The 22,360-nt window shown below is 50.1% G+C and overlaps 1 protein-coding gene across 1 annotated transcript in view; it reads left to right on the forward strand.

Annotated features, from left to right (window-relative positions):
- spire1a (spire-type actin nucleation factor 1a) overlaps positions 1-22,360 on the forward strand; it is a 62,517-nt gene that overhangs the window by 35,291 nt on the left and 4,866 nt on the right. Inside the window, exons 13-17 of the mRNA XM_064979064.1 lie at positions 7,397-7,541; positions 12,022-12,184; positions 17,479-17,549; positions 19,613-19,640; positions 21,868-22,022. Of these exons, the coding sequence (XP_064835136.1) occupies positions 7,397-7,541; positions 12,022-12,184; positions 17,479-17,549; positions 19,613-19,640; positions 21,868-22,022 (562 nt within the window). The remainder of the gene's footprint in view (positions 1-7,396; positions 7,542-12,021; positions 12,185-17,478; positions 17,550-19,612; positions 19,641-21,867; positions 22,023-22,360) is intronic.

The raw sequence follows: 22,360 nt of genomic DNA on the forward strand, positions 1-22,360 counted from the left end.
GAACATTTTATAAACTGTTCCATATTCCACGGAAACATACACATTATTGAATGGTAAAGTACAGAACACCATGTATTCTAGATCTGTCCACTCTAACACCATGTACACTAGATCTGTCCACTCTCACACCATGTATACTAGATCTGTCCACTCTCACACCATGTACACTAGATCTGTCCACTCTAACACCATGTATACTAGATCTGTCCACTCTCACACCATGTACACTAGATCTGTCCACTCTAACACCATGTATACTAGATCTGTCCACTCTCACACCATGTATACTAGATCTGTCCACTCTCACACCATGTATACTAGATCTGTCCACTCTCACACCATGTATACTAGATCTGTCCACTCTCACACCATGTACACTAGATCTGTCCACTCTCACACCATGTATACTAGATCTGTCCACTCTCACACCATGTATACTAGATCTGTCCACTCTAACACCATGTATACTAGATCTGTCCACTCTAACACCATGTACACTAGATCTGTCCACTCTAACACCATGTATACTAGATCTGTCCACTCTCACACCATGTACACTAGATCTGTCCACTCTCACACCATGTATACTAGATCTGTCCACTCTCACACCATGTACACTAGATCTGTCCACTCTCACACCATGTACTCTAGATCTGTCCACTCTAACACCATGTATACTAGATCTGTCCACTCTCACACCATGTATACTAGATCTGTCCACTCTCACACCATGTATACTAGATCTGTCCACTCTCACACCATGTACACTAGATCTGTCCACTCTCACACCATGTATACTAGATCTGTCCACTCTCACACCATGTATACTAGATCTGTCCACTCTCACACCATGTATACTAGATCTGTCCACTCTCACACCATGTACACTAGATCTGTCCACTCTCACACCATGTACACTAGATCTGTCCACTCTCACACCATGTACACTAGATCTGTCCACTCTCACACCATGTACACTAGATCTGTCCACTCTCACACCATGTACACTAGATCTGTCCACTCTCACACCATGTATACTAGATCTGTCCACTCTCACACCATGTATACTAGATCTGTCCACTCTCACACCATGTATACTAGATCTGTCCACTCTCACACCATGTACACTAGATCTGTCCACTCTCACACCATGTACACTAGATCTGTCCACTAGATCTGTCCACTCTCACACCATGTACACTAGATCTGTCCACTCTCACACCACGTATACTAGATCTGTCCACTCTCACACCATGTATACTAGATCTGTCCACTCTCACACCATGTACACTAGATCTGTCCACTAGATCTGTCCACTCTCACACCATGTACACTAGATCTGGCCACTCTAACACCATGTATACTAGATCTGGCCACTCTAACACCATGTACACTAGATCTGGCCACTCTAACACCATGTATACTAGATCTGGCCACTCTCACACCATGTATACTAGCTAGTACACTAGATCTGTCCACTCTTTGAAGGCTCCTGAGGTGTAGTTCTGCCCCTGAACAGGCAGTTAACCCACTGTTCCCAGGCCGGCATTGAAAATAAGAATTTGTTCTTAACTGACTTGCCAAGTTAAATAAAGGTAAAATAAAAATAGAACACTACTACTGCATCCCAAATGGCACCCTATTCACTAGTGCACTACTGTTTTATCAAGCTATTTTTATTTGAAAGATTATACAGACACCCCTCATGCGCCAACAGAGCTCGACCCAAATACCAGACTTTAATTAAACATTATAGATATAGATATAGATATAGATATAGATATAGATATATATATACATACATACATACATACAGTTGAAGTCGGAACAACCTTAGCCAAATACATTTAAACTCCATTTTTCACAATTCCTGACATTTATTCCTAGTAAAAATTCCCTGTATTAGGTCAGTTAGGATCACCACTTTATTTTAAGAATGTGAAATGTCAGAATAATAGTAGAGAGAATGAATTATTTCAGATTTGATTTCTTTCATCACATTCCCAGTGGGTCAGAAGTTTACATACACTCAATTAGTATTTGTTAGCATTGCCTTCAAATGATTTAACTTGGGTCAAATGTTTTGGGTAGCCCTCCACAAGCTTCCCACAATAATTTGGGTGAATTTTGGCCCATTCCCCCTGACAGAGCTGGTGTAACTGAGTCAGGTTTGTAGGCCTCCTTGCTCGCACACACTTTTTCAGTTCTGCCCACAGATGTTCTATAGGATTGAGGTCAGGGCTTTGTGATGACCACTCCAATACCTTGACTTTGTTGTCCTTAAGCCCTTTAGCCACAACTTTGGAAGTATGCTTGGGGTCATTGTCCATTTGGAAGACCCATTTGCGATCAAGCTTTAACTTCCTGTCTGATGTCTTGATGTTGCTTCAATATTGACAGCAAGGCCAATGTATTCAAACTTTTGTAGCCTATGATGTTGAGTGTTTATCATTGAAGCTTGGAAAAGAGCCCCTTAAACCCAGACTTGGACCACACCACACACTCCACTGAATATCAGGTTAGTTATTGCTTTGCAACATTAATCAATCAATCAAATGTATTGATGAAGCCCTTTTTACATCACTTGACGTCAAAGTTATATACAGAAACCAGCATTCTGTGGTGGTTAATTTCTTTATCAAAGGTAAGGAGAGACAAACTTATCACACAAGTCACAGTTATACTTAAACAATATCTTTATTCACTTATTAATAAGGGAGCAGGTTAATACAACACGTGTGTGTGTGTGAATCGATTGAGTGCTCTACAATAACGATGGCTGGTCAACAAATCACGCTCAGATGATTCGTTGAGAGACCAAAGTACTTTTATAGCCAAGATGCACCCCCTCCAGTCTACTTGACGAACAACCGATGAGGGTCACAAGGTGAAGATTTGTATGGAAGATACTTCTACTTGACAGCAGACACAGTATCTGCTGTAAAAACCGTTCTCTTTGTGTAGAGACCAGGGTGTGGCCCTGGGGTCGTCTCTCTCTGGTACCTTATAGAACAGAAAAATTAACTTATGCTCTGGAATGCGGTCTCTTTAGGTTTTATCACCCAAAAGACATCACAGATCTCCTGTCAGTGTTAAATCTCCCAGAGGCCCATCTTCAGTAGAACACACACAGATGAGCATTCTAACAACCCCTTATTCTGTTGCATTTAACAACCATTTGATGCTATAACAGCATTATAACACAATCTTATTATTTCCACCATTGGTGCAACTCTGGAAAAAAGCCATGAAGATTCTATTCATCTTGTCTCTGCATCCAGTATGAAGGTAAGTAGTTTTGTGAGCCAATGCTAACTTGCGTTAGAGTCATGACTGGGGGCATGCTAGCTGATACCATAGACTTTGTCATTGTGCTAACGCTAGTTAGCATCATCCTTTAAACTGCATGCAGAGACATTTAAAATGGTGTCCACGAGTTCATCGGAGTCTAAAGTAGATAAAAGGCTTCATTGCCAGACTCCTGAAGTATCCTTTTAAACATGTTGTTTTCAAAGCTGTTGCTGCTTCTTCAGACAGACAAGCAGTTCTGATGAGAATGGATCTGTTGTCGTCTGGGGGTGTGTTACCGTGTGGTTGTCGTCTGGTGGTGTGTTACCGTGTGGTTGTCGTCTGGGGGTGTGTTACTGTGTGTTTGTCGTCTGGTGGTGTGTTACTGTGTGGTTGTCGTCTGGTGGTGTGTTACTGTGTGGTTGTCGTCTGGGGTGTGTTACTGTGTGGTTGTCCTCTGGGGTGTGTTACCGTGTGGTTGTCGTCTGGGGGTGTGTTACCGTGTGGTTGTCGTCTGGGGGTGTGTTACCGTGTGGTTGTCGTCTGGTGGTGTGTTACTGTGTGGTTGTCCTCTGGGGTGTGTTACCGTGTGGTTGTCGTCTGGGGGGTGTGTTATCGTGTGGTTGTCGTCTGGGGGTGTGTTACTGTGTGTTTGTCCTCTGGGGTGTGTTACTGTGTGGTTGTCGTCTGGGGGTGTGTTACTGTGTGTTTGTCCTCTGGGGGTGTGTTACCGTGTGGTTGTCGTCTGGGGGTGTGTTACTGTGTGTTTGTCCTCTGGGGTGTGTTACCGTGTGGTTGTCGTCTGGTGGTGTGTTACTGTGTGTTTGTCCTCTGGGGTGTGTTACCGTGTGGTTGTCGTCTGGGGGGTGTGTTATCGTGTGGTTGTCGTCTGGGGGTGTGTTACTGTGTGTTTGTCCTCTGGGGTGTGTTACTGTGTGGTTGTCGTCTGGGGGTGTGTTACTGTGTGTTTGTCCTCTGGGGGTGTGTTACCGTGTGGTTGTCGTCTGGGGGTGTGTTACTGTGTGTTTGTCCTCTGGGGTGTGTTACTGTGTGGTTGTCGTCTGGTGGTGTGTTACTGTGTGGTTGTCCTCTGGGGTGTGTTACCGTGTGGTTGTCGTCTGGGGGGTGTGTTACCGTGTGGTTGTCGTCTGGGGGGTGTGTTACCGTGTGGTTGTCGTCTGGGGGGTGTGTTTGTCCTCTGGGGTGTGTTACTGTGTGGTTGTCGTCTGGGGGTGTGTTACTGTGTGGTTGTCCTCTGGGGGTGTGTTACCGTGTGGTTGTCGTCTGGGGGTGTGTTACTGTGTGTTTGTCCTCTGGGGTGTGTTACTGTGTGGTTGTCGTCTGGGGGTGTGTTACTGTGTGGTTGTCGTCTGGGGGGTGTGTTACTGTGTGGTTGTCGTCTGGGGGGTGTGTTACCGTGTGGTTGTCGTCTGGGGGGTGTGTTACAGTGTGGTTGTCGTCTGGGGGGTGTGTTACCGTGTGGTTGTCCTCTGGGGGGTGTGTTACCGTGTGGTTGTCGTCTGGGGGTGTGTTACCGTGTGGTTGTCCTCTGGGGGTGTGTTACCGTGTGGTTGTCCTCTGGGGGTGTGTTACCGTGTGGTTGTCCTCTGGGGGTGTGTTACCGTGTGGTTGTCGTCTGGGGGTGTGTTACTGTGTGTTTGTCGTCTGGTGGTGTGTTACTGTGTGGTTGTCCTCTGGGGTGTGTTACTGTGTGTTTGTCCTCTGGGGTGTGTTACCGTGTGGTTGTCGTCTGGTGGTGTGTTACTGTGTGGTTGTCCTCTGGGGTGTGTTACTGTGTGTTTGTCCTCTGGTGGTGTGTTACCGTGTGGTTGTCGTCTGGTGGTGTGTTACCGTGTGGTTGTCGTCTGGTGGTGTGTTACTGTGTGGTTGTCCTCTGGGGTGTGTTACCGTGTGGTTGTCGTCTGGTGGTGTGTTACTGTGTGGTTGTCCTCTGGTGGTGTGTTACCGTGTGGTTGTCGTCTGGGGGTGTGTTACCGTGTGGTTGTCGTCTGGTGGTGTGTTACCGTGTGGTTGTCGTCTGGTGGTGTGTTACTGTGTGGTTGTCCTCTGGGGTGTGTTACCGTGTGGTTGTCGTCTGGTGGTGTGTTACTGTGTGGTTGTCCTCTGGGGTGTGTTACCGTGTGGTTGTCGTCTGGGGGTGTGTTACTGTGTGTTTGTCGTCTGGTGGTGTGTTACTGTGTGGTTGTCCTCTGGGGTGTGTTACTGTGTGTTTGTCCTCTGGGGTGTGTTACCGTGTGGTTGTCGTCTGGGGGTGTGTTACTGTGTGGTTGTCCTCTGGGGTGTGTTACTGTGTGTTTGTCCTCTGGTGGTGTGTTACTGTGTGTTTGTCCTCTGGGGGTGTGTTACCGTGTGGTTGTCGTCTGGGGGTGTGTTACTGTGTGTTTGTCCTCTGGGGTGTGTTACCGTGTGGTTGTCGTCTGGTGGTGTGTTACTGTGTGGTTGTCCTCTGGGGTGTGTTACCGTGTGGTTGTCGTCTGGGGGGTGTGTTACCGTGTGGTTGTCGTCTGGGGGTGTGTTACCGTGTGGTTGTCGTCTGGGGGGTGTGTTACTGTGTGTTTGTCCTCTGGGGTGTGTTACTGTGTGGTTGTCGTCTGGGGGTGTGTTACTGTGTGGTTGTCCTCTGGGGGTGTGTTACCGTGTGGTTGTCGTCTGGGGGTGTGTTACTGTGTGTTTGTCCTCTGGGGTGTGTTACTGTGTGGTTGTCGTCTGGGGGGTATGTTACAGTGTGGTTGTCGTCTGGGGGGTGTGTTACCGTGTGGTTGTCCTCTGGTGGTGTGTTACTGTGTGTTTGTCCTCTGGGGTGTGTTACTGTGTGGTTGTCGTCTGGGGGGTGTGTTACTGTGTGGTTGTCGTCTGGGGGGTGTGTTACCGTGTGGTTGTCGTCTGGGGGTGTGTTACCGTGTGGTTGTCCTCTGGGGGTGTGTTACTGTGTGGTTGTCGTCTGGGGGTGTGTTACCGTGTGGTTGTCCTCTGGTGGTGTGTTACCGTGTGGTTGTCGTCTGGGGGTGTGTTACCGTGTGGTTGTCGTCTGGGGGTGTGTTACCGTGTGGTTGTCGTCTGGGGGTGTGTTACCGTGTGGTTGTCGTCTGGGGGGTGTGTTACCGTGTGGTTGTCGTCTGGGGGTGTGTTACCGTGTGGTTGTCGTCTGGGGGGTGTGTTACCGTGTGGTTGTCGTCTGGGGGGTGTGTTACCGTGTGGTTGTCGTCTGGTGTGTTACCGTGTGGTTGTCGTCTGGGGGGTGTGTTACCGTGTGGTTGTCGTCTGGGGGGTGTGTTACTGCGTGTTGAAGCTGTGGTTATTAATGCGTGTTGAAGCTGTGTGGTTATTAATGCAAGGAAGTGGATGATGCTACACTTCGTGGCTGGTAAATTCCCTACTAGTGGACATGATGAAGGTGGAGTTAACATGAGGCAACAGAAACCCCAGGAGGGGAGAAATTAAATAGTAGCTGTTGTCAACTGCAAAATGTACCATCTCCACGTGCAGAAGGGTTCTTGTACCAAATCCAAGAGTTTGGGGCATGTTCAAAACATGTGCAATAAAGTAGCAGGAGTGATGCTGTACTACTTTAGTCCTAGATGGGCCCTGGTCAAATGTAGGGCACTACTTTAGTTCTAGATGGGCCCTGGTCAAATGTAGGGCACTACTTTAGTTCTAGATGGGCCCTGGTCAAATGTAGGGCACTACTTTAGTTGTAGATGGGCCCTGGTCAAATGTAGGGCACTACTTTAGTTGTAGATGGGCCCTGGTCAAATGTAGGGCACTACTTTAGTTGTAGATGGGCCCTGGTCAAATGTAGGGCACTACTTTAGTTGTAGATGGGCCCTGGTCAAATGTAGGGCACTACTTTAGTTGTAGATGGGCCCTGGTCAAATGTAGGGCACTACTTTAGTTCTAGATGGGCCCTGGTCAAATGTAGGGCACTACTTTAGTCCTAGATGGGCCCTGGTCAAATGTAGGGCACTACTTTAGTCCTATATGGGCCCTGGTCAAATGTAGGGCACTACACTATATCAAACTGCCTTTCTCAACTCTCGCTCTCCTTCCCCCTGAACTCTAATCTCACTGTTCTCTCTCTCCCCTCCAGCACCCCCTAGGTTCCTGCCCATCACCATGACTCCCCAGCCTGACAGTCGCCCCTCCCCTCAGAGTAGACACTCCATTGAGAAGGAGCCCCCCACCAGCATACGACCCCTCTCAGCCCCCACCAGACAGAGCTCCAAGTCTCTGGTATGTTCACTACTGTGTGCTGCATGGTATTATAGTGTACACTACTTCACTACTGTGTGCTGCATGGTATTATAGTGTACACTACTTCACTACTGTGTGCTGCATGGTATTATAGTGTACACTACTTCACTACTGTGTGCTGCATGGTATTATAGTGTACACTACTTCACTACTGTGTGCTGCATGGTATTATAGTGTACACTACTGTGTGCTGCATGGTATTATAGTGTACACTACTGTGTGCTGCATGGTATTATAGTGTACACTACTGTGTGCTGCATGGTATTATAGTGTACACTACTGTGTGCTGCATGGTATTATAGTGTACACTACTGTGTGCTGCATGGTATTATAGTGTACACTACTGTGTGCTGCATGGTATTATAGTGTACACTACTGTGTGCTGCATGGTATTATAGTGTACACTACTGTGTGCTGCATGGTATTATAGTGTACACTACTGTGTGCTGCATGGTATTATAGTGTACACTACTGTGTGCTGCATGGTATTATAGTGTACACTACTGTGTGCTGCATGGTATTATAGTGTACACTACTGTGTGCTGCATGGTATTATAGTGTACACTACTGTGTGCTGCATGGTATTATAGTGTACACTACTGTGTGCTGCATGGTATTATAGTGTACACTACTGTGTGCTGCATGGTATTATAGTGTACACTACTTCACTACTGTGAAGAGGCGACTCCTGGATGCTGCAAAGAAAAATCCATATCTCAGACTGGCCAATAAAAATAAATATTAAAATGGGAAAAAGAACAGACAGTGGACAGAGGAACTCTGCCTAGAAGACCAGCATCCTGGAGTCTCCTCTTTACTGTTAACGCTGAGACTGGACAGAGGAACTCTGCCTAGAAGACCAGCATCCTGGAGTCACCTCTTTACTGTTAACGCTGAGACTGTACAGAGGAACTCTGCCTAGAAGACCAGCATCCTGGAGTCACCTCTTTACTGTTAACGCTGAGGCTGGACAGAGGAACTCTGCCTAGAAGACCAGCATCCTGGAGTCTCCTCTTTACTGTTAACGCTGAGGCTGGACAGAGGAACTCTGCCTAGAAGACCAGCATCCTGGAGTCTCCTCTTTACTGTTAACGCTGAGACTGGACAGAGGAACTCTGCCTAGAAGACCAGCATCCTGGAGTCACCTCTTTACTGTTAACGCTGAGGCTGGACAGAGGAACTCTGCCTAGAAGACCAGCATCCTGGAGTCTCCTCTTTACTGTTAACGCTGAGGCTGGACAGAGGAACTCTGCCTAGAAGACCAGCATCCTGGAGTCACCTCTTTACTGTTAACACTGAGGCTGGACAGAGGAACTCTGCCTAGAAGACCAGCATCCTGGAGTCACCTCTTTACTGTTAACACTGAGGCTGGACAGAGGAACTCTGCCTAGAAGACCAGCATCCTGGAGTCACCTCTTTACTGTTAACACTGAGGCTGGACAGAGGAACTCTGCCTAGAAGACCAGCATCCTGGAGTCACCTCTTTACTGTTAACACTGAGGCTGGACAGAGGAACTCTGAGGACTTTGTCATCAGAGGCAGATGTAATGATAGAATGGTATTCTGGAGGAGGAGTCAGTAGTGGTCCTGTCAGTAATACTGAGGAGGAGGAGGAGGAGTCAGTAGTGGTCCTGTCAGTAATACTGAGGAGGAGGAGGAGGAGTCAGTAGTGGTCCTGTCAGTAATACTGAGGAGGAGTCAGTAGTGGTCCTGTCAGTAATACTGAGGAGGAGTCAGTAGTGGTCCTGTCAGTAATACTGAGGAGGAGTCAGTAGTGGTCCTGTCAGTAATACTGAGGAGGAGTCAGTAGTGGTCCTGTCAGTAATACTGAGGAGGAGTCAGTAGTGGTCCTGTCAGTAATACTGAGGAGGAGTCAGTAGTGGTCCTGTCAGTAATACTGAGGAGGAGGAGGAGTCAGTAGTGGTCCTGTCAGTAATACTGAGGAGGAGGAGGAGGAGTCAGTAGTGGTCCTGTCAGTTATACTGAGGAGGAGGAGGAGGAGTCAGTAGTGGTCCTGTCAGTTATACTGAGGAGGAGGAGGAGGAGTCAGTAGTGGTCCTGTCAGTTATACTGAGGAGGAGGAGGAGGAGTCAGTAGTGGTCCTGTCAGTTATACTGAGGAGGAGTCAGTAGTGGTCCTGTCAGTAATACTGAGGAGGAGTCAGTAGTGGTCCTGTCAGTAATACTGAGGAGGAGTCAGTAGTGGTCCTGTCAGTAATACTGAGGAGGAGTCAGTAGTGGTCCTGTCAGTAATACTGAGGAGGAGTCAGTAGTGGTCCTGTCAGTAATACTGAGGAGGAGGAGGAGTCAGTAGTGGTCCTGTCAGTAATACTGAGGAGGAGGAGGAGTCAGTAGTGGTCCTGTCAGTAATACTGAGGAGGAGGAGGAGGAGTCAGTAGTGGTCCTGTCAGTTATACTGAGGAGGAGGAGGAGGAGTCAGTAGTGGTCCTGTCAGTAATACTGAGGAGGAGGAGGAGGAGTCAGTAGTGGTCCTGTCAGTTATACTGAGGAGGAGGAGGAGGAGTCAGTAGTGGTCCTGTCAGTAATACTGAGGAGGAGGAGGAGGAGTCAGTAGTGGTCCTGTCAGTTATACTGAGGAGGAGGAGGAGGAGTCAGTAGTGGTCCTGTCAGTTATACTGAGGAGGAGGAGGAGTCAGTAGTGGTCCTGTCAGTAATACTGAGGAGGAGGAGGAGGAGTCAGTAGTGGTCCTGTCAGTTATACTGAGGAGGAGGAGGAGGAGTCAGTAGTGGTCCTGTCAGTTATACTGAGGAGGAGGAGGAGGAGTCAGTAGTGGTCCTGTCAGTTATACTGAGGAGGAGGAGGAGGAGTCAGTAGTGGTCCTGTCAGTTATACTGAGGAGGAGTCAGTAGTGGTCCTGTCAGTAATACTGAGGAGGAGTCAGTAGTGGTCCTGTCAGTAATACTGAGGAGGAGTCAGTAGTGGTCCTGTCAGTAATACTGAGGAGGAGTCAGTAGTGGTCCTGTCAGTAATACTGAGGAGGAGTCAGTAGTGGTCCTGTCAGTAATACTGAGGAGGAGTCAGTAGTGGTCCTGTCAGTAATACTGAGGAGGAGGAGGAGGAGTCAGTAGTGGTCCTGTCAGTAATACTGAGGAGGAGGAGGAGTCAGTAGTGGTCCTGTCAGTAATACTGAGGAGGAGGAGGAGTCAGTAGTGGTCCTGTCAGTAATACTGAGGAGGAGGAGGAGTCAGTAGTGGTCCTGTCAGTAATACTGAGGAGGAGGAGGAGGAGTCAGTAGTGGTCCTGTCAGTAATACTGAGGAGGAGGAGGAGGAGTCAGTAGTGGTCCTGTCAGTAATACTGAGGAGGAGGAGTCAGTAGTGGTCCTGTCAGTTATACTGAGGAGGAGGAGTCAGTAGTGGTCCTGTCAGTAATACTGAGGAGGAGGAGGAGTCAGTAGTGGTCCTGTCAGTTATACTGAGGAGGAGGAGTCAGTAGTGGTCCTGTCAGTAATACTGAGGAGGAGGAGGAGTCAGTAGTGGTCCTGTCAGTAATACTGAGGAGGAGGAGTCAGTAGGGGTCCTGTCAGTAATACTGAGGAGGAGGAGTCAGTAGTGGTCCTGTCAGTTATACTGAGGAGGAGGAGTCAGTAGTGGTCCTGTCAGTAATACTGAGGAGGAGGAGTCAGTAGTGGTCCTGTCAGTTATACTGAGGAGGAGGAGTCAGTAGTGGTCCTGTCAGTTATACTGAGGAGGAGGAGGAGTCAGTAGTGGTCCTGTCAGTAATACTGAGGAGGAGGAGGAGTCAGTAGTGGTCCTGTCAGTAATACTGAGGAGGAGGAGGAGTCAGTAGTGGTCCTGTCAGTAATACTGAGGAGGAGGAGGAGTCAGTAGTGGTCCTGTCAGTAATACTGAGGAGGAGGAGGAGTCAGTAGTGGTCCTGTCAGTAATACTGAGGAGGAGGAGGAGTCAGTAGTGGTCCTGTCAGTAATACTGAGGAGGAGGAGTCAGTAGTGGTCCTGTCAGTAATACTGAGGAGGAGGAGGAGTCAGTGGTCCTGTCAGTAATACTGAGGAGGAGGAGTCAGTAGTGGTCCTGTCAGTTATACTGGGCTGTTCTATCTCCTGTTTGGTGGAAAACCCCGCCCCCAGCAGTGGTGCTAAGGTGGTATGTCATGGATGTGTTATTCCACTCTAACTATGGATGCGTTCCAGGTCGTCACCACATTGATGTATAACAATATTCAGATATTATTGGACCCCAGACTGCAAAAATTATGACCTGGAACGCACCCAATGACGTCATCGATGATCACCTAATACAACTTTTAGTCTTAAAACAAACACTTTTTGGGAACACATTTTACACTTTGTACACCAACTGACTACATGACTCACTGGGTGTTAAGATGTCCTCAGAACTGCTGTGTTGTTCACTTCTGTTTGTCATCAGCCTGGGCATGCTCTGTGTGCTCCCTGGGAGTAATATCCTGGTGGGGGTTTAACACAACGTGGGGGGGTGTTCTTTCAGGAGGACGTCTGCTACCCTGTAGAGTGTCTGGCTCTAACAGTAGAAGAGGTGATGCACATCAGACATGTTCTGGTCAAAGCTGAGCTGGAGAAGTTCCAACAGTACAAAGACGTCTACAACGAACTGAGGAAAGGAAAGGTGAGGGCTGGGTCTGTCTAGACACTGTACCGGCAGGGCTGGGTCTGTCTAGACACTGTACCAGCAGGGCTGGGTCTGTCTAGACACTGTACCGGCGGGGCTGGGTCTGTCTAGACACTGTACCGGCAGGGCTGGGTCTGTCTAGACACTGTACCGGCGGGGCTGGGTCTGTCTAGACACTGTACCGGCAGGGCTGGGTCTGTCTAGACACTGTACCGGCAGGGCTGGGTCTGTCTCGACACTGTACCGGCAGGGCTGGGTCTGTCTAGACACTGTACCGGCAGGGCTGGGTCTGTCTCGACACTGTACCGGCAGGGCTGGGTCTGTCTAGACACTGTACCAGCAGGGCTGGGTCTGTCTCGACACTGTACTGGCAGGGCTGGGTCTGTCTAGACACTGTACCGGCAGGGCTGGGTCTGTCTAGACACTGTACCGGCAGGGCTGGGTCTGTCTAGACACTGTACCGGCAGGGCTGGGTCTGTCTAGACACTGTACCGGCAGGGCTGGGTCTGTCTAGACACTGTACCGGCAGGGCTGGGTCTGTCTAGACACTGTACCGGCAGGGCTGGGTCTGTCTAGACACTGTACCGGCAGGGCTGGGTCTGTCTAGACACTGTACCGGCAGGGCTGGGTCTGTCTAGACACTGTACCGGCAGGGCTGGGTCTGTCTAGACACTGTACCGGCAGGGCTGGGTCTGTCTAGACACTGTACCGGCGGGGCTGGGTCTGTCTAGACACTGTACCGGCGGGGCTGGGTCTGTCTAGACACTGTACCGGCGGGGCTGGGTCTGTCTAGACACTGTACCGGCGGGGCTGGGTCTGTCTAGACACTGTACCGGCGGGGCTGGGTCTGTCTAGACACTGTACCGGCGGGGCTGGGTCTGTCTAGACACTGTACCGGCGGGGCTGGGTCTGTCTAGACACTGTACCGGCGGGGCTGGGTCTGTCTAGACACTGTACCGGCGGGGCTGGGTCTGTCTAGACACTGTACCGGCGGGGCTGGGTCTGTCTAGACACTGTACCGGCGGGGCTGGGTCTGTCTAGACACTGTACCGGCGGGGCTGGGTCTGTCTAGACACTGTACCGGCGGGGCTGGGTCTGTCTAGACACTGTACCGGCGGGGGCTGGGTCTGTCTAGACACTGTACCGGCGGGGCTGGGTCTGTCTAGACACTGTACCGGCGGGGCTGGGTCTGTCTAGACACTGTACCGGGGCGGGGCTGGGTCTGTCTAGACACTGTACCGGCGGGGCTGGGTCTGTCTAGACACTGTACCGGCGGGGCTGGGTCTGTCTAGACACTGTACCGGCGGGGCTGGGTCTGTCTAGACACTGTACCGGCGGGGCTGGGTCTGTCTAGACACTGTACCGGCGGGGCTGGGTCTGTCTAGACACTGTACCGGCGGGGCTGGGTCTGTCTAGACACTGTACCGGCGGGGCTGGGTCTGTCTAGACACTGTACCGGCGGGGCTGGGTCTGTCTAGACACTGTACCGGCGGGGCTGGGTCTGTCTAGACACTGTACCGGCGGGGCTGGGTCTGTCTAGACACTGTACCGGCGGGGCTGGGTCTGTCTAGACACTGTACCGGCGGGGCTGGGTCTGTCTAGACACTGTACCGGCGGGGCTGGGTCTGTCTAGACACTGTACCGGCGGGGCTGGGTCTGTCTAGACACTGTACCGGCGGGGCTGGGTCTGTCTAGACACTGTACCGGCGGGGCTGGGTCTGTCTAGACACTGTACCGGCGGGGCTGGGTCTGTCTAGACACTGTACCGGCTGGGTCTGTCTGGGTCTGTCTAGACACTGTACCGGCGGGGCTGGGTCTGTCTAGACACTGTACCGGCGGGGCTGGGTCTGTCTAGACACTGTACCGGCGGGGCTGGGTCTGTCTAGACACTGTACCGGCGGGGCTGGGTCTGTCTAGACACTGTACCGGCGGGGCTGGGTCTGTCTAGACACTGTACCGGCGGGGCTGGGTCTGTCTAGACACTGTACCGGCGGGGCTGGGTCTGTCTAGACACTGTACCGGCGGGGCTGGGTCTGTCTAGACACTGTACCGGCGGGGCTGGGTCTGTCTAGACACTGTACCGGCGGGGCTGGGTCTGTCTAGACACTGACACACTGTACCGGCGGGGCTGGGTCTGTCTAGACACTGTACCGGCGGGGCTGGGTCTGTCTAGACACTGTACCGGCGGGGCTGGGTCTGTCTAGACACTGTACCGGCGGGGCTGGGTCTGTCGAGACACTGTACCGGCGGGGCTGGGTCTGTCGAGACACTGTACCGGCGGGGCTGGGTCTGTCGAGACACTGTACCGGCGGGGCTGGGTCTGTCGAGACACTGTACCGGCGGGGCTGGGTCTGTCGAGACACTGTACCGGGGGCTGGGGCTGGGTCTGTCGAGACACTGTACCGGCGGGGCTGGGTCTGTCGAGACACTGTACCGGCGGGGCTGGGTCTGTCGAGACACTGTACCGGCGGGGCTGGGTCTGTCGAGACACTGTACCGGCAGATTTTGAAAAACTGACATGCCAATCTGAACATCATTGTGTCCTCCTGGGCCTGCCTATAGAAGGGGCCGATATGATTCCTTATTCGACAAAGGTTTTGTAGAACTGTCATGCATTCTGTCCTCCTGGGCCTGCAGGTATTTTTACCACTGACGTAATGCTAACGTATTCTGACTGGATTCCCTTGTGCCAGGCTTGTAGCGCTTAATAATGTCATTGACTTGATCTCTCAAATAACCGTTCTCCTCCTCCTCCTCTCCTGTCAGACTACACCGTTCTCCTCCTCTTCCTCCTGGAGCTGTTTCTCCTGTCAGACTAAACCATTCTCCTCCTCCTCTCCTGTAGCTGTGTTTCTCCTGTCGGACTAAACCGTTCTCCTCCTCCTCCTCCTGTAGCTGTGTTTCTCCTGTCGGACTAAACCATTCTCCTCCTCCTCCTCCTGGAGCTGTGTTTCTCCTGTCGGACTAAACCGTTCTCCTCCTCCTCCTCTCCTGTCAGACTACACCGTTCTCCTCCTCCTCCTCCTGGAGCTGTGTTTCTCCTGTCGGACTAAACCGTTCTCCTCCTCCTCCTCCTGTAGCTGTGTTTCTCCTGTCGGACTAAACCATTCTCCTCCTCCTCCTCCTGGAGCTGTGTTTCTCCTGTCAGACTAAACCATTCTCCTCCTCCTCTCCTGTAGCTGTGTTTCTCCTGTCGGACTAAACCGTTCTCCTCCTCCTGTAGCTGTGTTTCTCCTGTCAGACTAAACCGTTCTCCTCCTCCTCCTGTCAGACTAAACCATTCTCCTCCTCCTCTCCTGGAGCTGTGTTTCTCCTGTCAGACTAAACCGTTCTCCTCCTCCTCCTGTCAGACTAAACCATTCTCCTCCTCCTCTCCTGGAGCTGTGTTTCTCCTGTCAGACTAAACCGTTCTCCTCCTCCTCCTGTCAGACTAAACCATTCTCCTCCTCCTCCTGTCAGACTAAACCGTTCTCCTCCTCCTCCTGTAGCTGTGTTTCTCCTGTCAGACTAAACCGTTCTCCTCCTCCTGTAGCTGTGTTTCTCCTGTCAGACTAAACCGTTCTCCTCCTCCTCCTCCTCCTCCTGTTGCTGTGTTTCTCCTGTCAGACTAAACCGTTCTCCTCCTCCTCCTGTCAGACTAAACCATTCTCCTCCTCCTCCTCCTCCTCTCCTGTAGCTGTGTTTCTCCTGTCAGACTAAACCGTTCTCCTCCTCCTCCTGTCAGACTAAACCATTCTCCTCCTCCTCCTGTCAGACTAAACCATTCTCCTCCTCCTCTCCTGTAGCTGTGTTTCTCCTGTCAGACTAAACCGTTCTCCTCCTCCTGTCGGACTAAACCGTTCTCCTCCTCCTCTCCTGTTGCTGTGTTTCTCCTGTCAGACTAAACCGTTCTCCTCCTCCTGTCGGACTAAACCGTTCTCCTCCTCCTCTCCTGGAGCTGTGTTTCTCCTGTCAGACTAAACCGTTCTCCTCCTCCTCCTCCTGTTGCTGTGTTTCTCCTGTCAGACTAAACCGTTCTCCTCCTCCTCTCCTGTTGCTGTGTTTCTCCTGTCAGACTAAACCGTTCTCCTCCTCCTCTCCTGGAGCTGTGTTTCTCCTGTCAGACTAAACCGTTCTCCTCCTCCTCCTGTCAGACTAAACCGTTCTCCTCCTCCTCCTGTCAGACTAAACCGTTCTCCTCCTCCTCTCCTGGAGCTGTGTTTCTCCTGTCAGACTAAACCATTCTCCTCCTCCTCCTGTCAGACTAAACCGTTCTCCTCCTCCTCCTCTCCTGTAGCTGTGTTTCTCCTGTCAGACTAAACCGTTCTCCTCCTCCTCCTGTCGGACTAAACCATTCTCCTCCTCCTCCTCCTGTAGCTGTGTTTCTCCTGTCAGACTAAACCGTTCTCCTCCTCCTCCTGTCGGACTAAACCGTTCTCCTCCTCCTCCTCCTGTAGCTGTGTTTCTCCTGTCAGACTAAACCGTTCTCCTCCTCCTCCTGTCAGACTAAACCGTTCTCCTCCTCCTCCTGTCAGACTAAACCATTCTCCTCCTCCTCCTGTCAGACTAAACCGTTCTCCTCCTCCTCCTCTCCTGGAGCTGTGTTTCTCCTGTCAGACTAAACCGTTCTCCTCCTCCTCCTGTCAGACTAAACCATTCTCCTCCTCTCCTGTAGCTGTGTTTCTCCTGTCAGACTAAACCGTTCTCCTCCTCCTCCTCCTCTCCTGTAGCTGTGTTTCTCCTGTCAGACTAAACCGTTCTCCTCCTCCTCCTGTCGGACTAAACCGTTCTCCTCCTCCCCCTCTCCTGTAGCTGTGTTTCTCCTGTCAGACTAAACCGTTCTCCTCCTCCTCCTGTCGGACTAAACCGTTCTCCTCCTCCTCCTGTCAGACTAAACCATTCTCCTCCTCCTCCTGTCAGACTAAACCGTTCTCCTCCTCTCCTGTAGCTGTGTTTCTCCTGTCAGACTAAACCGTTCTCCTCCTCCTCCTGTCAGACTAAACCATTCTCCTCCTCATCCTGTCAGACTAAACCGTTCTCCTCCTCCTCCTGTCAGACTAAACCGTTCTCCTCCTCCTGTAGCTGTGTTTCCCCTGTCAGACTAAACCGTTCTCCTCCTCCTCCTCCTGTTGCTGTGTTTCTCCTGTCAGACTAAACCGTTCTCCTCCTCCTCCTCCTGGAGCTGTGTTTCTCCTGTCAGACTAAACCATTCTCCTCCTCCTCCTGTCAGACTAAACCGTTCTCCTCCTCCTCCTCCTGGAGCTGTGTTTCTCCTGTCAGACTAAACCGTTCTCCTCCTCCTCCTCCTGTAGCTGTGTTTCTCCTGTCGGACTAAAAGGTTCTCCTTCTTCAACCGGTCCTACACCTGCCAATTCTGCAAAAGGTACATTTATGGTACAGTATTTATAGTACAGTAGTAGACATTTATAGTTATTTTGCAGTCAGGGGTTGGAACCCAAATCATTTTCCAATCGTTCCGTTCTGAACAGAATGTAATTGTTTTTGGTTCCGACCTGCAAAATAAAATTCTGAACCAATTTGTTGTTACTTTCTCTTCTGTTTTAAGCCTCTGAAATCATACATTTTTTTTTATTCATTAGCTTGACATTAAATTACTTCACCAATCAGTGCAGATAGAGCAGCTTGCTATGGACATTGGGCAAGCTATAGTTGTTTTGGCCTATGCATATTTATATGTACATATTCTTATTCATTCCTTTACGTGTGTGTGTGTGTGTGTGTGTGTGTAAAGTAGTTGTTGTGAAATTGTTAGATTACTTGTTATATATTACTACATTGTCGGAACTAGAAGCACATGCATTTCGCTACACTCGCATTAACATCTGCTAAACATGTGTATGTGACCAATAACATTTGATTTTGTAGCTGATGCATGGATACTGTATAGTTAGGTTAGTTAGTTAGTAGGCTATAGTTGTTTACATGTGAAATGGACAGACAAGTGTAGGGTGTGAGATGCAACTGAAATCTTGTTGGTGTGAGAGAGCGAAAGAGGGAGGAGGAGGCTTGACTTGAAATGCTGGGAATCTTGCTGTTATGACATGCATTATCTGAATTATGCCCACAAAATTAAACCTACGGAGGAGCGGCTTCTATTTTTAATTATTTATTTCACCTTTTATTTAACCAGTCGGCCAGTTGAGAGCAAGTTCTCATTTACAACTGTGAACTGGCCAAGATAAAGCAAAGCAGTGCAACACAGAGTTAAAGTTCCTCTATGGAGAACCTTTTGAATGGCTGAACTTCTGAGAGTTGGCTTAAAGTTAGACCAGAGCAAGTTAACAAGCTTGTGTATGCAGAGCGGCACCAGAATTTAAAAAACATGTATTTTTGTAGTTAATGAATCCAATGTGAAACGTGATAACTATAGTATCCACAACTAGCATTGAAACGTTAATGCATTCTTCTCTAATTAAAAATCTCTCCCGAATTTCTTAATCACGCAGGTAACGTCAGTGCAGTAGCCTATGCTTCGGAGGATCAGGTTGCCTTCACACACTGGCAAAAATGTTCAGCTGACAGGCAGACACTGGAATACATTTCTAAGTTGCAGAGTAAGGGCTTTACTTAGGCGCCTTGTGTTTTTTGTGGGATGCCAGGGGGGGGAAAAAATGTCCTGAAGGTAAATTAACGTTATTAACTGGTTCCCGTGCGTTTAAAACAACTGTTCTGTTCCGGAGCAGTATAGATCACTTACGTTCCTGGTTCTCCTTCTGTTCCTCGACTGTAAAAGAACAACATTTTTGGTTCTGTTCCCCGAACCGGTTCCAACCCCTGATGTGTTTTATATTTTACTAAAGTAAATTTCACCCCAAAACAATCTTATCATAGTGGCAGTATTTCTGTATTTTTAAAGTTGATTGCTGACATGACAAACAGTTTGGTACTATATCAACAATGGATTAAAGATACAAATACCAAAAGTAGAGTTTGTGTGGAATTTTTGTTCAAAGACATGCTCCAGAATTTTGGTGACTACGAAGTATTTTTCAAACCTCCCGCTTTGGGTTGGATGTATCAGCGTATAGTTCATACATGCAGAATTACTGTCTAACCTCACGAAATCTCTAGTTTGAAGTGACTGTTTTTCTGGGAGCTGTGCTGCACCATATTTCCTACATTTTCCCCCACATAGGCCAGCCCTCTTAGGAATTTGAATTCTAGCCAAAAGAGCTTCAGTCCTTCACCATTTTGAGTGACAGCTAGCAAGATGCCCACGCACACACAGCAGAGAGAGAGAGAGGGAGAACAATGACGTATCTGTCCGTGTGTGTGTGATGTACTACTCAATTGTCGTTGACCACTTTTGGCACTTAAACACCTCAGGACAACTGGCTAAAGAGTATACAAAAGTACTGGAGAATCTCTTAACAATCAGAATGAATGAGACTTGTTGTGTGACTGAATATTTCTCTCTCTCTCCAGGCCTGTGTGCTCTCAGTGCTGTAAAAAGGTGAGCCAAAGTCCTCCTCGTCCACCCATTGACCACACATGCCCTTTAATTGTTGACAGATTAGATGTTCAGGTCCTCTATATATCTGACCCTCCTGACTCTGTCCCGTTGTTTCCTGGAGAGACCTCCCCCTGACTCTGTCCCGTTGTTTCCAGGAGAGACCTCCCTCTGACTCTGTCCCGTTGTTTCCAGGAGAGACCTCCCTCTGACTCTGTCCCGTTGTTTCCTGGAGAGACTTCCCTCTGACTCTGTCCCGTTGTTTCCAGGAGAGACTTCCCTCTGACTCTGTCCCGTTGTTTCCAGGAGAGACTTCCCTCTGACTCTGTCCCGTTGTTTCCAGGAGAGACTTCCCTCTGACTCTGTCCCGTTGTTTCCAGGAGAGACTTCCCTCTGACTCTGTCCCGTTGTTTCCTGGAGAGACTTCCCTCTGACTCTGTCCCGTTGTTTCCTGGAGAGACTTCCCTCTGACTCTGTCCCGTTGTTTCCAGGAGAGACCTCCCTCTGACTCTGTCCCGTTGTTTCCAGGAGAGACTTCCCTCTGACTCTGTCCCGTTGTTTCCAGGAGAGACTTCCCTCTGACTCTGTCCCGTTGTTTCCAGGAGAGACTTCCCTCTGACTCTGTCCCGTTGTTTCCAGGAGAGACCTCCCTCTGACTCTGTCCTGTTGTTTCCAGGAGAGACCTCCCCCTGACTCTGTCCCGTTGTTTCCAGGAGAGACTTCCCTCTGACTCTGTCCTGTTGTTTCCAGGAGAGACCTCCCCCTGACTCTGTCCCGTTGTTTCCAGGAGAGACCTCCCCCTGACTCTGTCCCGTTGTTTCCAGGAGAGACCTCCCTCTGACTCTGTCCCGTTGTTTCCTGGAGAGACTTCCCTCTGACTCTGTCCCGTTGTTTCCAGGAGAGACTTCCCTCTGACTCTGTCCCGTTGTTTCCAGGAGAGACTTCCCTCTGACTCTGTCCCGTTGTTTCCAGGAGAGACTTCCCTCTGACTCTGTCCCGTTGTTTCCAGGAGAGACCTCCCTCTGACTCTGTCCCGTTGTTTCCAGGAGAGACTTCCCTCTGACTCTGTCCCGTTGTTTCCAGGAGAGACTTCCCTCTGACTCTGTCCCCTTGTTTCCAGGAGAGACTTCCCTCTGACTCTGTCCCCTTGTTTCCTGGAGAGACCTCCCTCTGACTCTGTCCCGTTGTTTCCAGGAGAGACTTCCCTCTGACTCTGTCCCGTTGTTTCCAGGAGAGACTTCCCTCTGACTCTGTCCCGTTGTTTCCAGGAGAGACCTCCCTCTGACTCTGTCCCGTTGTTTCCAGGAGAGACTTCCCTCTGACTCTGTCCCGTTGTTTCCAGGAGAGACCTCCCTCTGACTCTGTCCCGTTGTTTCCAGGAGAGACTTCCCTCTGACTCTGTCCCGTTGTTTCCAGGAGAGACCTCCCTCTGACTCTGTCCCGTTGTTTCCAGGAGAGACTTCCCTCTGACTCTGTCCCGTTGTTTCCAGGAGAGACTTCCCTCTGACTCTGTCCCGTTGTTTCCAGGAGAGACTTCCCTCTGACTCTGTCCCGTTGTTTCCTGGAGAGACTTCGCTCTGACTCTGTCCCGTTGTTTCCAGGAGAGACTTCCCTCTGACTCTGTCCCGTTGTTTCCAGGAGAGACTTCCCTCTGACTCTGTCCCGTTGTTTCCAGGAGAGACTTCCCTCTGACTCTGTCCCGTTGTTTCCAGGAGAGACCTCCCTCTGACTCTGTCCCGTTGTTTCCTGGAGAGACCTCCCTCTGACTCTGTCCCGTTGTTTCCTGGAGAGACTTCCCTCTGACTCTGTCCCGTTGTTTCCAGGAGAGACCTCCCTCTGACTCTGTCCCGTTGTTTCCTGGAGAGACTTCCCTCTGACTCTGTCCCGTTGTTTCCAGGAGAGACTTCCCTCTGACTCTGTCCCGTTGTTTCCAGGAGAGACTTCCCTCTGACTCTGTCCCCTTGTTTCCAGGAGAGACTTCCCTCTGACTCTGTCCCGTTGTTTCCAGGAGAGACCTCCCTCTGACTCTGTCCCGTTGTTTCCTGGAGAGACTTCCCTCTGACTCTGTCCCGTTGTTTCCAGGAGAGACTTCCCTCTGACTCTGTCCCGTTGTTTCCAGGAGAGACTTCCCTCTGACTCTGTCCCGTTGTTTCCAGGAGAGACCTCCCCCTGACTCTGTCCCGTTGTTTCCTGGAGAGACTTCCCTCTGACTCTGTCCCGTTGTTTCCAGGAGAGACTTCCCTCTAAGCCGTATGCCAACCTGTCCATCTCCTCTCTGGGATCTACTACCACCATCCTACCGAGGGAGGAGGCTGGAGGGACATCAGCCTTGGACACCCCAGAGAAGCCCTCGTCCAGCCAGCGCCTGCGCCAGACTGTCTCCAGGTACACAATAACATCATTATTGGTCTTTGGGCTTAGGGATGTGACGAATAACATTTAAACTGCTCTTCCTTTTATTTAAGTTATTATTTAAAAAAAATCACAAGTCAGATGTGGTCCTGAGCATGACCACTAGGGGGCAGTGCACTTCAATCCACCTCAGTCCTGACTACCTTCCAGACAGAGCAGCGTCCCACCCGCTCAGCAACGTTGGTATTAATGCTGGTTCTCTGCTGTGTCCCCCCTCTCCATGTTCTCAGTGGTCAGTACATGGGACTTCATGTCCCACTTCTCATCAATGTTCTCCTTGTTGTTGTTTGAGAGCTTGTGCTTTGTACTTG

This window comes from Oncorhynchus masou, chromosome 12 (assembly GCF_036934945.1).
Source record: "Oncorhynchus masou masou isolate Uvic2021 chromosome 12, UVic_Omas_1.1, whole genome shotgun sequence".
In the NCBI taxonomy this organism is placed as follows: Eukaryota; Metazoa; Chordata; class Actinopteri; order Salmoniformes; family Salmonidae; genus Oncorhynchus; species Oncorhynchus masou.